Here is a 13,137-nt window from a genome sequence, read left to right as displayed (position 1 = left end):
TTTTACTGCCTTCAGGCGATGCATTTAAAATGAAAACTTAATTTATTCCCTCCAACAGACTAAAACCAAACTTTTAGAACAGATCAGATCTGCGGTTTTTTCCCTCATTGTGCCTTGAAGCCCCGCAGAGCGACCCCAGTCATATGGTTACAGATCAGTGATCGGGACCTGGTACCACCAGAGAACCGAACAGGGAGGGGACTTAACTAGCGCCACCTATTGGCTCATAGAAAATCCACCAACTTCACACGTTTGTTCAGAGTAAAGCAGACAAAATATTGCATGTGGCCTCTATAGATAGATAGATAGATAGATAGATAGATAGATAGATAGATAGATAGATAGATAGATAGATAGATAGATAGATAGATAGTTCATGTTTTATGTACTAAAAAAATTAATTTTCCATTTAGACTTGCAGATAAAGAATTCACGTTTTATGTACATTTTTATATACAAAAAATATAAAAACAAATCTAAATAAGAGGGATGACATTTAATCCAGATTGGTATTTAAGTTAGTAAACATGGACATGAATCGGTTTAATATCCACAGTTGAGTGAAGTTGATGGGAATTTTTGCGTTACAATCCTTCCGCCGGATAAGATAGTTCCACAGTAGAGGCTGAGCGGCGCATTAACATTTCAATAAGGTCACAGGTGTGCCGCCATTGGATGTTTTATACCGTCTTCAAACGCGTCGGCCAATCAGAGACGAGGGCCCGCTCCACCCGCCCGACCCTCCAAAGGCGCGTGGGGAAACTATTTCCACGCCTTTAAAACTTTCTCGAACAACTGAGACAATTCTTGTTCCGACGGATCTAATAAATTTGCACTATGGTGTGTTATTTTTTTTCCCCCAGCTCAGAGAAAATGAAAATAATCGCGCTCTGATACATTTTAGGAGCGGGTTTTGCAGGGAGGTTAAGCGCCACCTGCTGGAGCAACATCCTCCTCTGTGCGTGTGCGCGTTCGTGCACACGCCCATGCGTCAGGCTGCTAATATAAATTGGCTTCAAGGTGATTGATTGTGCTGAAAAACTCCTCTTTTGGTCGGTCTTCACACCCTCACTGCTTTATTGTATAGAGGGAATCAAATATGTCACTATGTCTCCTATATTATATGTCTTTATCTTTGTGAACCTTTATTTTGAACATACATTAAGAAAAAAGAGAAACAGAAAAAACAAACATTTAAATGAATTAAACAAACAAACCAAAAAGAATCATCTCAATCCACTTAATTTACATTTGCAGCAACAAAAAGGAGTAGGAAGAGGTAAAACAATTATTTACTCCCCTCATTATATGACATATTTTGTAAAGTGTGAGCAATCCAAAAAAAAGTACAAATGTTGCACCTTACCAATGATTACATTTAGAATAGGTGGAATGCAAAGATTTCTTTGGTTGTTTAGGCTTTTTCAAGAGCTCTGTGTCTAGATTTATTTAAACTGAAAACGATCAAATTAATATTTTGTGAATCCTAACTTTTTCACTGAGATACTTTGAAATCAATTTGGTCACTGAGGATATGAGTAAGATTTTTTTTTTTTACTTTTGTAACTTTCTGCTCATGGTATGAGTGACAATTTTCAGTTTTAGGTTATCAAATCTTTTCTGAAGGATAAAACTGACAAAGTTCACTTATTTGTTGGATACTTTTTTCACCTCAAATGTTTTTCATTCTGATTGGCACGTCCTAAAACAGTTGTATTCTATTGATTCAAATAATAATTTGCAACATAAGTCAAAGGGTGAAGTTAAAAAAAAAAAAAAAGTTTTCAAAACTTTGATTTTCATCAAATGAATAAGGATTGAGAAGAAACATTATTCAAATGTATCAAAGAGACATTTATGCACATCTATCCTTTCTACTTTGTATAGTTGAATGGTTGCAATGTTTTAATTATGGGAGTTGTCACTTTGTCATGGATTGAATTTATTTTTCTTAATTCTAACATTTCCTTCTAGTATTTTGTTCAAGACTTACTTTCAAGTTTCCCTAACTTAGAGGTATGTATTCTCCAAAATGAGTACAAATGAAGCCTACAGTGTCAAAAATGTGTCTCCAAGTGAAAGACTTCAGTAACTGGAGGTGATTTGAAGGATATATCATTGATTTAATGTATGATAATCGAATGAACATCTCATATATACCATCAATAATGTCTGCTCAATTTTCAATCCATTTGGATTTGCTCACTGTTCAGGCCTGCATTTTTACAGTTACCTTAATTCATGTAAAAGTTTGATTGGATATAAAATACATCTTTTATACTATATATATATATATATATATATATATATATACATATATTAGAGAATGCCAATGTTTAATGAAAACTCTTACATAAACTCGAAAGTGTAGGTGGAAACTCTATTAATTCATTCTGATCTTTAGTAGGAAAAATTAAATTGAATAAAAGTCGAGGTTATACATTTTATATAATTATTCTTTTATGGTAATGATTCTTTGAAACTCCACATTTACCTTATCTTTGTTAAGTAACTGATTTACTGGAGAGAAGTTAGCAAGTAGAAAATCTGATCAAGATGATGTTGAATTCAAGAAAAGACCTTGTAAGAGTTCACTGCTCTGCTGCATTTTTCTTTAGAAAACACACAACCACACACACACAACCACACACACACACACACACACACACAACCACACACACACACACACACACACACACACACACACACACACACACACACACACACACACACACACACACACACACACACGCACACACACACACGCACACACGCACACACACACACGCACACACACACACGCACACACACACGGGGGGGCATCAGAGAAGTTCCTGAACATGAAACCTGTATGTTAAGTAATCCACATGGGGCCCTGTGTCAGACCACCCTCATTTCTGCTCCTGCTCTGCACGTGTTGATCCATTGTCCGCGCTACTGCCCCCTGGTGGACAAAACAGAAACAGCAGATGCAGTAAATCGTTAAAGCGCTTTGTGTAAATCAAACACGTTAATAAAAGCAAAATCAAATTGTGTGGTTTTTCACTTGTAGACTCTCCTCACTCCAAAAGGTCAAAATCCTCTGGCCTGTCTTCTTCTTTTTTTTTGAATATATAAGAAAACTGGATACTCATTCACTTTATATTCATTTTTGTTTGCCAACCAATTGAGTATATAGTTATATCACACCTTGCTGTTACCAAGGTCACTTTCTTCACAATAGGAAAAATACCCATGAATAAATGGACATTTACCTCAGCATTTCAGTTCTGCACACAACATATGTGAAACTAAACAACCAAGGTGTGCCATTAAATGCATCCACATTAAGAGAATACATGAATTACTTACAGTATTTGTGTTCAGCATGACAATCAGTTTCTTCTTTCAGCTTCTCACATTATTGAAGTTTTGCCTTATTGCACCAGTTGAATATTGAATAACGTTGGGCTTCGAAGGCTGCAAGAGGAATCCAGTGTTTGTGAAGATACTTTCAATGGAGAGACATTTTATTCTTTCGTTACATCTTTTAGAATCGGAAGAGAAAAGGTTTACAGCAATGATGGGGACATTTTTTTTATGGCTGTGAGCAAACAGAGAAACAAAGTCACTGTTTAAAAAGTTGTTTATTGTAATTGTGGCATTACGTTTATCTCCCTTTCGAAAGGTAAACTATCAGAACAAGTCAAGAGGTAGAAATTTTCCGTCTGAAAATAACATTGGGACCAACGTATACACACAGTCACTCTCACACACACTAAACATTATTTTTTGCAAGTTTCTCCTGCAACACTGTCCACATGCGGTGGACGTGTCCATAATACTGTAGTAGTGTGAGAATTGTACGTGACCTCCAGCCAACAACCTGCACGAACAAGAAATAAATAAGATCCATTGAGCTGGAAATCCTTGGACACACAATCCCCCCCCCCCCTAAATAAACCATTTTCACCTCATGAATTCAACGGCTGATTTCTCGTTTACTCCCTTCATTCATTGCAGTCCCTGCCTTTACACTGAACTACAAACAAGGCCGACAGCAAGTGAGCCGAGTGCTGCGAGATCAAGTCACAGGCTCGCTGCACTGAGATGACAAAACAGCGGAGTGCGTTACAAAACAAAGACGGGAAAAATGGCCATGTAAGTTACAAGTTTTAAACCGCTCTCTTGTTAAGTGTTGGTGTTGTGAAGAAAATGTCACCAGCTGGGATGAGCTGCATTTTAAAGATGATCTGTGTGGAGAAGAGAACAGAAGAAGCCACCGTCCTCAACACCGCGCCCTATTTGACCCAGGAGATGTTGAGACAGCGGGCGATGAAGGCGTAGGTGTCGGCCACTTCCTGGATGACCTTGCTGGTGGGCTTCCCGGCGCCGTGCCCCGACTTCGTGTCCACCAGGATGAAGAGGGGATTCGTCTGCTTGGAGCTGCGGCCCACGATGTGCTGCAGGGTGGCGATGTATTTGAGGGAGTGGAGAGGCACGACGCGGTCGTCGTGGTCCCCCGTCAGCAGGAGGACCGCCGGGTACTGAACCCCGTTGCCTTCTGGGATGCGGATGTTATGGAGGGGGGAGTATCTGTCGAAGAGGAGGAGTCAGAAACAAACTCTTCTTCGTAGGACAAGAGTCAGCGGGCTTCTTTGGTCTGATAGTTCTAAACAATCAAATGAAGCCATAGTGTCGCCACATTCAGATCCCGGTTGGAATAAACATGAGCTCCAAAAAGGTTATAATCATACTTGTTGAGTAATTATAAGACTGAGTCAAATTGTACACATTGGACAATTCCATTAAATAATCTTGCACTTCATATCTTTCAAGTAACTGAACAAAGAAAGATTCCTTCCCCTGTGTTGTTCTTCATTACTAAATACCACAGACCTGTGCCGATTGTTTTCAGTCAGCTGCTGAAGGTAAACAAACCCCGTGTTTGACAGAAGAGATCGAGATGCGAAGCACTCATCAAAATCTAGAAATCGCTGAGTCACAAAAAAACCACCCACTTGATGAGCCACTCCAACTGCTCCTCGTCCTCCGAGCAGCCGAAGTCGGTGGTCCAGGCGTGTCCGATGGTGAACTTGTGGAACTTCAGCATGTCCATGACGCCCACTTGAGCGACGGCACAGCCGAACAGCTCGGGCCGCTGGTTCACGCAGGCGGCTGGGCGAGGAGCACACGGTCAGACACGGCACAAGACTGCAACTCACCCGCGGAAACTGAAAACCCGCAGTCTGATTTGCTGTTGTTGTCGTTTACGTACCGACAAGCAGGCCGCCGTTGGAGCCTCCGTTTATAGTGAGTTTGGAGGGAGAAGTGTATCCCTCTTTGACGAGATACTCCGCCGCACACTGGAAGTCTGTGAAGCAGTTCTGCTTGTTGGCCAGCATGCCGGCTGAACAGCAGAATGGAGAGGGTTAAAACAGAGCTGATGTGTGTGTGTTTGCGTGTTTCGGGTCATGAATTGTGTTTGACGCCTCCCACCTTTGTGCCAGGTCTCGCCGTACTCGCCCCCTCCCCTGATGTTGGCCACCGCCAGAACTCCGCCCAGGTGCCGCACGAAGATGAGTCTGGAGACGCTGTAGCTCGGCGTGATGGAGATGTTGAAGCCCCCGTAGCCGTACAGAAAACCAGGGTGGGAGCCGTCCAGCTTGATGCCCTTCTTGTGAACAACAAACATGGGGATCTGGGTGCCGTCTTTGGAGGGATAGAAGATCTGAGAAAAAGGGAACAACGAACAACGAGGGAAATAAAATCTATTATAAAGAGCTCAAGATGAATAAAATTTACATAAGCTTAGGTAATTAAGAGTTTGTGTGGCTGTAGGACATAAAATCTGAAAAATTTTAGTTTTAGGGTACTAACAAACATAAAAGCAGTTTGGACTTTGGGAAAGTAATAGATATTTGACTTTAAGTATGTCGATATTTCCACACAGAGAAGAATTTTCTGGTGTCATACACATCCCATAGTTTTTTTTCTCATGACTGAGTTACTTGTGGTATCAAGATAATTAAGAAAACATTAGGATTTGGCTTTAATACATAACCTATTGTAGCCACTTAAAAGTATTTAGGCAGTTGAAGATTCAAATACTGAAGCACAACAATTTGTAAAGAGCCAAATCAGAAGTTAAACCAGGGATGCAATGGTGAAGACATAATGATAAAAGCTTGACTATTGAAACGGTTCACAACAAATTTCATTATAATTCTGTTGTGTGATTAATGCTTCAGAACCTGTTTACATTACTGACATGGCTTTTCAAGTTCATGAAGTTTGGATTCTTACAAACAGAAGACACACAGATGCATTTCTATCTAAAAAAAATTAGGCTTTTTCAACCTCTTTCCTCCATAGAAGTGAAGGCAAAGCAAGGACCCATCCAAGATGGTCGTCTGTCCTGTAGCTTACCTCATGCTGTATTTAAATGTCCTTGATAAACAAACATGGTCAATAAACCCTTATTTGCTCTGCCAATTCAGACTTTCAATTTTCATTTTAATTCAGTTTTTCAAGCAATTAACCAGCCTGAGATACAAATAAACCACCGATTCAAATCTCAACACCGGCAAAAGATTTAACTGGGGAAAGTGAATGGCGCCGCTTATCTGCACTGTCAGCATCACTAAAAGCCCCAAAGAGACCAATCTGTTAAACCCCCCCCAAGTACTACTTACTCGCATGTCTGAAGTTTACTACCAACGGCACGAGACAAATTAAAAAGAAAATCAACCACGAGGGAGAATGAAGTTGACCTTCAGGTGTAATTACCTGTGTGGTCTGGTAGTCGGAGGGGTTGAAGCCCTTGACGGTGACCTCTCTGAAGATGTGGGGCTGCAGCGGCTCCTTTGTTAGGTCACAATGGTAGATGATGGCTGGGCGGAGGAGAGACAGAAAGCATTTTATTTAATACATAATTCTACAGGCTTTACAGAACCGACTTTTCCCAATAGTCATCCATGTTTTCTTTTTAATTCCTATTACTGAGTATTTAAATAATTTGATTGTCAAAAAAACGGAACTTTCCAGTTATAAAGCTAGTTTGACTATATTTAGCTGATGCATGAGTGTAAAATAAAGTTGTTTTCTTTATGTAATTAGAATTTGATGGTTTAAGTTCATTATCTAAGCAAAATAAAATTAAAAATGCATCTTAGCATGCATGTATAACATCAGATGTAGTTCCTATAGAAAGTATTTGTAATATTTCTGAGGGTAACTTATAAATATCGCTGTGCTCTTTTGAGTGATAGATTTGTGAAGACCAGGCAGTGACGTCAGGTTGGATTCTACCGTTTGTGTTTAAGTAAATGATTCAACTGCATTTAATGGACTCGAGAAATTCGTATAATCTTTTATACATGGAGACGAAAAACCGGAGCGAGAGGCTGAAGTTTTGTTACCTGGGGACAGGAAAGAGGTGAAATAGTAGAAGATCTCAGAGTCCCGTTTTCGCCCTGTGAAGCCCACAATGGAGCCGACGTCCAGACTGAAAGTCCTCAGCTCCTCTCCGGAGCTCAGACGGTACATCTTCAACACATTCTTCACGTCATGAAGAAAGCACACAAACAGAGAGCTGGAGAATGTACAGGTGGCGAACACTGCGGGAACAACACCACAAAGAAAACAGAAAGAGTGAGGAAAGTGATTTTTCGTATTTAGTGTAAAAATAACGACCTCAATAATTCAAAACTGCTACAACTGCTCACCAATAACATCCTTGTCATGCTGAGGGATGAGCTCCTTCCAGTTGCCCTGATCAGGGGAAGCAAAGTCGATGTTGATGAGTCTGTAACGCGGGGCGTCTAAATTCGTCTTGAAAGTGAACAGGGTGCCCTCGTTGGTCACATATTCATACTCCGCATCAAAGTTGTCGATTAACTTCACCCATGGCAAAAGTCCTAGGAATACGTGAAAGAGCACAAAATGCAAAAGTATATAAATAAATAAAACCGCTTTTAAGCTGCCAGAGGAAACATAATGTTCCCATACGTAATCCATAAACATAGGTATCATACCTGTAATGCCCCCAGGAGTGATCTTGAGATCACAATACCACAGCCTGTTGACAGGATCGCAGCCTTCTCTGATGGACAGCAGCACATAACGTCCATCATCCGACACCTGCAATATGCACACATACTCAGAAATCCTGAACGAAATATCAGGACACTGCATGCATTGTGATATAACTATCCACTTCAGGAACAAAAAAAAAGAAAGAAAATGCTTCAGGCATACCTCAGCCCCACTCATCCATTTGGGGTGGTCGGGAAACTCGGCGCACAGGATGTCCTCAGACTGTGGCGTCCCCAAAACATGGAAATACAACTTCTGATAGAGGTTGGTGGAGGTCTCAGTCCCTGAAAGAAGCAACACAAGTTTACTGTCAACCTGGCTAAAAATGCTTTATTATAAGAGACAAAGTAAAGAAGTGAATTGACAAAGTAAATTGGGAAAGCTCTGAATTGAATCCCTAAATAACATACATTCAAGCTTGAGAACCAAATTTGACAAAATCATTTGATTGCTTTCTCAGGAAACCATTGCAGGTTTTTCAGTCCAACAGTGCCTTACCATCACTTTTGCCTTCCTGTTCGGGATAAGAGTTATAGAAAAGGCCCTTTCCATCATGAGTCCAGGACATGCAGCTGAACTTGACTCGCTCCAGGCGATCCTCCAAAGGCACGGCACCTTCCACGCGCAGGAAGCGGATCTCCACCCAGTCGGAGCCACTGGCACTGGTGCCATATGCCAGGTACTCCCCGTCCTCAGAGAATGCATAGCCTTAAAGTGATACAGTCAATATCGACCAATTAACAGGAGGGGTTGATGTTATAAATCTGTCTCCGAGAGTGTTTTAAGATAAGATGTGGTTGTAAAGATAAAACTCTTTTAAACATTTTAAATTTTTTTTAAAAGGAGTACAATAAACTCAATAAAAACAGTGGGAAACACATAGGTGAAACAAGCCATCGCTGTTATTACGTACCCCGCAGTGCTACTGTCCCATCATCAGAAAATGTGTTTGGATCTAAGAAGACTGTGGGCTCAGCATCCAGGCTCTCCTGCACATACATCACACTCTGGTTCTGCAGGCCTGTGTTGTAGAAGTGAAAGTACCTGCAATAACGAGGAAGGGAAAAACAGGGCTACATTCAATACTGGCAGTATGTTGGTAATGCCACAAAAGCCTCACCCTTTAGTTGGCTACAACTGGACTTGTAATTGACAGAAAATCAAAACCAGCTTCCCTGAACAGATTTGGCGGCATGTCTCACCTGCTTCCCCTCTTGAACGGACAGCTGTACTTCGGATAATCATACAGTTCGGTCATACGCTCCTTGAAGAGATCTCGCACTTCGCAGCGCTCTAAAAATGGCAACGTTAGCTGGTTCTGGGCAGTAACAAAGGCCTGGTGGAAAAAACAAACAAACAAACGAGACCAACACAGTAATTTTATACAGTGGTAGATATCAGTTGCCTGGGAAGCAGATACATTGAGTTATACTTGTGAACAATAAAACCCACTTCAGCGGAGACTGCAGATTTTACTCATCAACATCAAGAGCACAGAGCAATATAGGTTTTCTGAAATTGTCTCTTATATCAATGAGGTTAGCCTTCAACAGCAGGAACAAGCGTGATCCCAGAGTACAAGTGGTGCAAGTGGACAGTTTCTGCAGTACGGACAGCGAAGCGTCGAATTCTGATTCAAAATGTTAACATAAACTTAATATGGAGATATGAATATGCACAACCTCACAATAAAACCCAAAGTACGAGGCAACAGAGTCAGGGTATCCTAATGAAAACAATGCTAAGGCTTACCTGTGTCTTTTCGCTGTCCGGATCCTCCAGCCAGCTGTAGGGATCCGGCACCTTGTTGCCGTGATAGACATCGAGCTGCAGACAGTAATGTTATTTAAGATGTGATGCGGCTCCAAGGTGTGGCAGCAGTAAAACACACTCCACCTCAATAGCTGCCAAATTCAAATCTGGGCTACACAGCTCACCACACAGCACCGGAAACGCTAGATAAGATTAAAAACTTGATTACTTAATTCATTTGTCAACATAGTCAGCCTGGACTGTTAGATGCGGCTAAGCTAACGAGCGAGCTAACAAAGCAAACGGCCGTTTTAATGAATGATTAAGCGTCATTAGCATGCTAGGCTAGTTAGCAGGCTCACTTACAACCGCCTCGTCGCGGAACGCGTGCGGGTACTGGAAGGACATTCTGGAAGTCAGCTTTCGTGAACTGCGCAGCGAGTGAAGTTGAGTGAAGGAGCGAAGCAGCGACTTTGAGAAGAGTCTGTGAATCCTGTAAATCATCAATGTGAAGCTCCGAGAATGAAAGAGCCGGAGAGGAAGGAGCTGCTCACAAAAAAGAGGGTGAACCGCTGCTGTCGGGGTCCTCGTTGAATGTCACACCGCCCCCTGTGGGACAGGCATGAGAAGACACCCGAGGATACAACACGGTGTATTTGAAGTAGTAGTTATTTCATCGCCCCATAAAAAAGTATTTTGCAGTTCAAGCTGCAAATGTTATAAAATTCAAGTAATATTTTTAACACTCTTTTTCACATACAACACATACAACCATTAAAGGACATAGGGAACCATGGTTATAAAATATCCAGCTGATTTTGTCCATTTTGCCATCACATGATTTTCTTTTAATGACAAATTGTATAAGTTAAGAACATCAAAATAGAACAGAACAGCTCCTCAAACGATCTCATAGACTAGAGCAGGGGTGGGCAAAAAAAATTCCCATCGGGCCACATGACAAATATACACTGCTATTGAAGGTCAAGACATAAGCGGACTTCAGTTTTGCTCAATAACAATTGTCTTCTAGTAGAATGCAATTTTTTTTTATGTTGCTCTGCATCACTTTTTCTCAGAGTCTTCCCCAGTCTTTGTTTAGAAATCATGATTATCTTTCTTTTGGTATAAGTAAATACAAACTATATTTCCTCATTATATTCATTACATTCCTCATCTTTTTCACATTTGGGAGGTAACATCTGCTAGCTCTGCTATAAGCTTCTAGACACAGCCAAAAATGTAATAATGAATAATAAATGTAATAAACAAAGATAGTAACTTGCTGATAATGTATGTCTCAAATAGAGTAATTTTCATTTGATTCAGGATTTCCTCGTGGCAGATCAGTTCATGCAGAGCAGAAGAGCCATAAATGGTGGCCAGGTCTCATTATGCCCAACAGGTCTGGACTAGAAGGTAGAGTCACACAGAGCACAAATACTAGGAAATAAAGTCAGTTCTAATCATTTTTACATACTCAGTCCATTTGGTCAAACTCCTGTGAAAGTGTTCCTTTTCAACTTTGAGAGAAAATTCTATGTTTTTCCCATAACATAAACTTCTGTTTGTGTATGTTTTCTGACAGATTTCCACCATGTTCAGAAAGCACCAGTCTCTGGTCCAAAGATATTTGTAAAAACCTTGGATCAAGACTCAACCCGATACACCACCAGGGGGAATACAGCTCCAAAATACCAATTTGTTATTATTGTAGTTCTTTTTGGTGTTTTCTTTCTCAAGCGCATCTCATGAAACGTGAAGCACTATTTTATTTTGCCATATTTTAATTCAATACTTTATATTTATTACATTTTAGATTTCAATTTGTTTCACTTTTTCTTTTCCATTAAGTTTCATTTTAACTTCAATTTCATGTGATGAGAGGGTGCTACTTTACACGTTTATTAACTAGAGGCTATAATAATCTATTATCTTTCAACCCCATTGATGCAGAGACATTCAATCATTCAAATCTATTTGGACTTATTTAAATGGGAATATGACCAGTATTAAGGACTAGCAGAGTATAATGGATCTTTTTTTTTTACTCATAGAAAATATTCTGCAGAGTTAAGAGCGATGTTACATCTCAAGTTAAATGTTATCTGAGTCCACTGGGAATCTCAATCACTGGCCTTATCTATCTGACAGCACAGGAGCGAGGTCAACTCTTTTATTCTTTTTGCTCATCCTCCTCCTCTTCCCCTCCCGCCTTAATCAATCAGAGGTGATTTGACCATTATTATCTCTGGCACCTTCTCTTACACAATGACTGATCGGTTCAGGCTCCTGAAGGTGGGACACAATGGATCAAAATGAAATATGATGATAAGTTGGGAGTTCTTTCCAGCAAAAAATTGGGATTTCAACTTTACTTCTTTGCTTCAGTTTATCAGCACACATCTGAACGTAATTGTTCACGTTTCCTACGGCCGTGTATATTTTTGGAATGTTTTGTTGTTGAAGGGATCTTGTCACTTGTTGTAAATGTTGTTCCTCTCCTCTGTGACGCCACAGTTTGACCGCATGTCATTCGACAGGTATGCAGATAAGAGCCCCGAGACAGGTTTAATTACACAGCAGTGTTTCCGTCCAAGAGGAAACACATTGTTTGGATACCGCCGCTGATCAGACAGTCAGATGTCTTCAGCGAGATGCGCAAGTGTTGATACTTTTAGATTTTGACCCGAAGTGTGTCAGGGCTGTCACGCTGCGGGGCCAGGCCCAGACACAATATCTTGGGTGAATGCATGAAAGTGTAAAAAAAAAAAAAAAGTGAGAGAAACGGTGTACAGGTGGAGGAAAAACAAGAAACATTCCACCTGTGCTGTGCTCTTTTGAGACAGGTTGTGTCTGTTGTGTTACACTATGAGAGTAGGTGGATGTTTTTTTGTCACAGGATGGTCTCGACCTCCCCTCCCCCTCAAACTAAAGTCTAATTCCCTTCCTTAAATTGCAGTCAGAAATATCCCCCCTCTTTGCAGAGAGGGTCGCTTCCTGTTTCTCCACAATGCAGTCAGATATGGATCAAAAGGCTATTGTATTCTGACGCCTCTGACAGTTTGAATGAGTGTATTTGCACTGCAAAATGGACTTTTTTCACTCATGGACTGGTTGAATCCGTGCACTTGTATATTTGACAAAACCACCAGGCCAAAGCGGGAGGTGTCCTTTCATGAATCGCACCCCCTTTTCCTCTTTTGGACTTCCATTGTCCTCAGTCAAAAGTGATCTGTCTCCACCATAGTCGGAAGCACCTGTCTGTGTTGCAGCGGACAAAGAAGGATGACCACCTGTTGTGTTTCA

General features: G+C 40.8%; 1 protein-coding gene across 1 annotated transcript; it reads right to left on the bottom strand.

Moving 5' to 3' along the window:
• Positions 1 to 3,645: 3,645 nt before the first annotated feature.
• Positions 3,646 to 10,365, bottom strand: prep (prolyl endopeptidase). The gene is made up of 14 exons (XM_080514543.1): positions 10,195 to 10,365; positions 9,829 to 9,903; positions 9,279 to 9,412; positions 8,990 to 9,120; positions 8,575 to 8,784; positions 8,239 to 8,360; positions 8,016 to 8,121; positions 7,707 to 7,898; positions 7,401 to 7,598; positions 6,769 to 6,872; positions 5,479 to 5,710; positions 5,258 to 5,389; positions 5,001 to 5,157; positions 3,646 to 4,575 (listed from the first exon to the last, which is right to left on the bottom strand). Exons 1-14 carry the CDS (start codon positions 10,330 to 10,332, stop codon positions 4,281 to 4,283), a joined length of 2,226 nt encoding a protein of 741 aa, XP_080370669.1. The 5' UTR covers positions 10,333 to 10,365; the 3' UTR covers positions 3,646 to 4,280.
• Positions 10,366 to 13,137: the final 2,772 nt, after the last annotated feature.

The sequence above is a fragment of the Blennius ocellaris genome, assembly GCF_963422515.1.
Source record: "Blennius ocellaris genome assembly, chromosome: 18".
Taxonomy (NCBI): domain Eukaryota; kingdom Metazoa; phylum Chordata; class Actinopteri; order Blenniiformes; family Blenniidae; genus Blennius; species Blennius ocellaris.
Note: the sequence above shows the minus strand (reverse complement) of the source record. Positions and strands in the feature narration are given on the sequence as shown.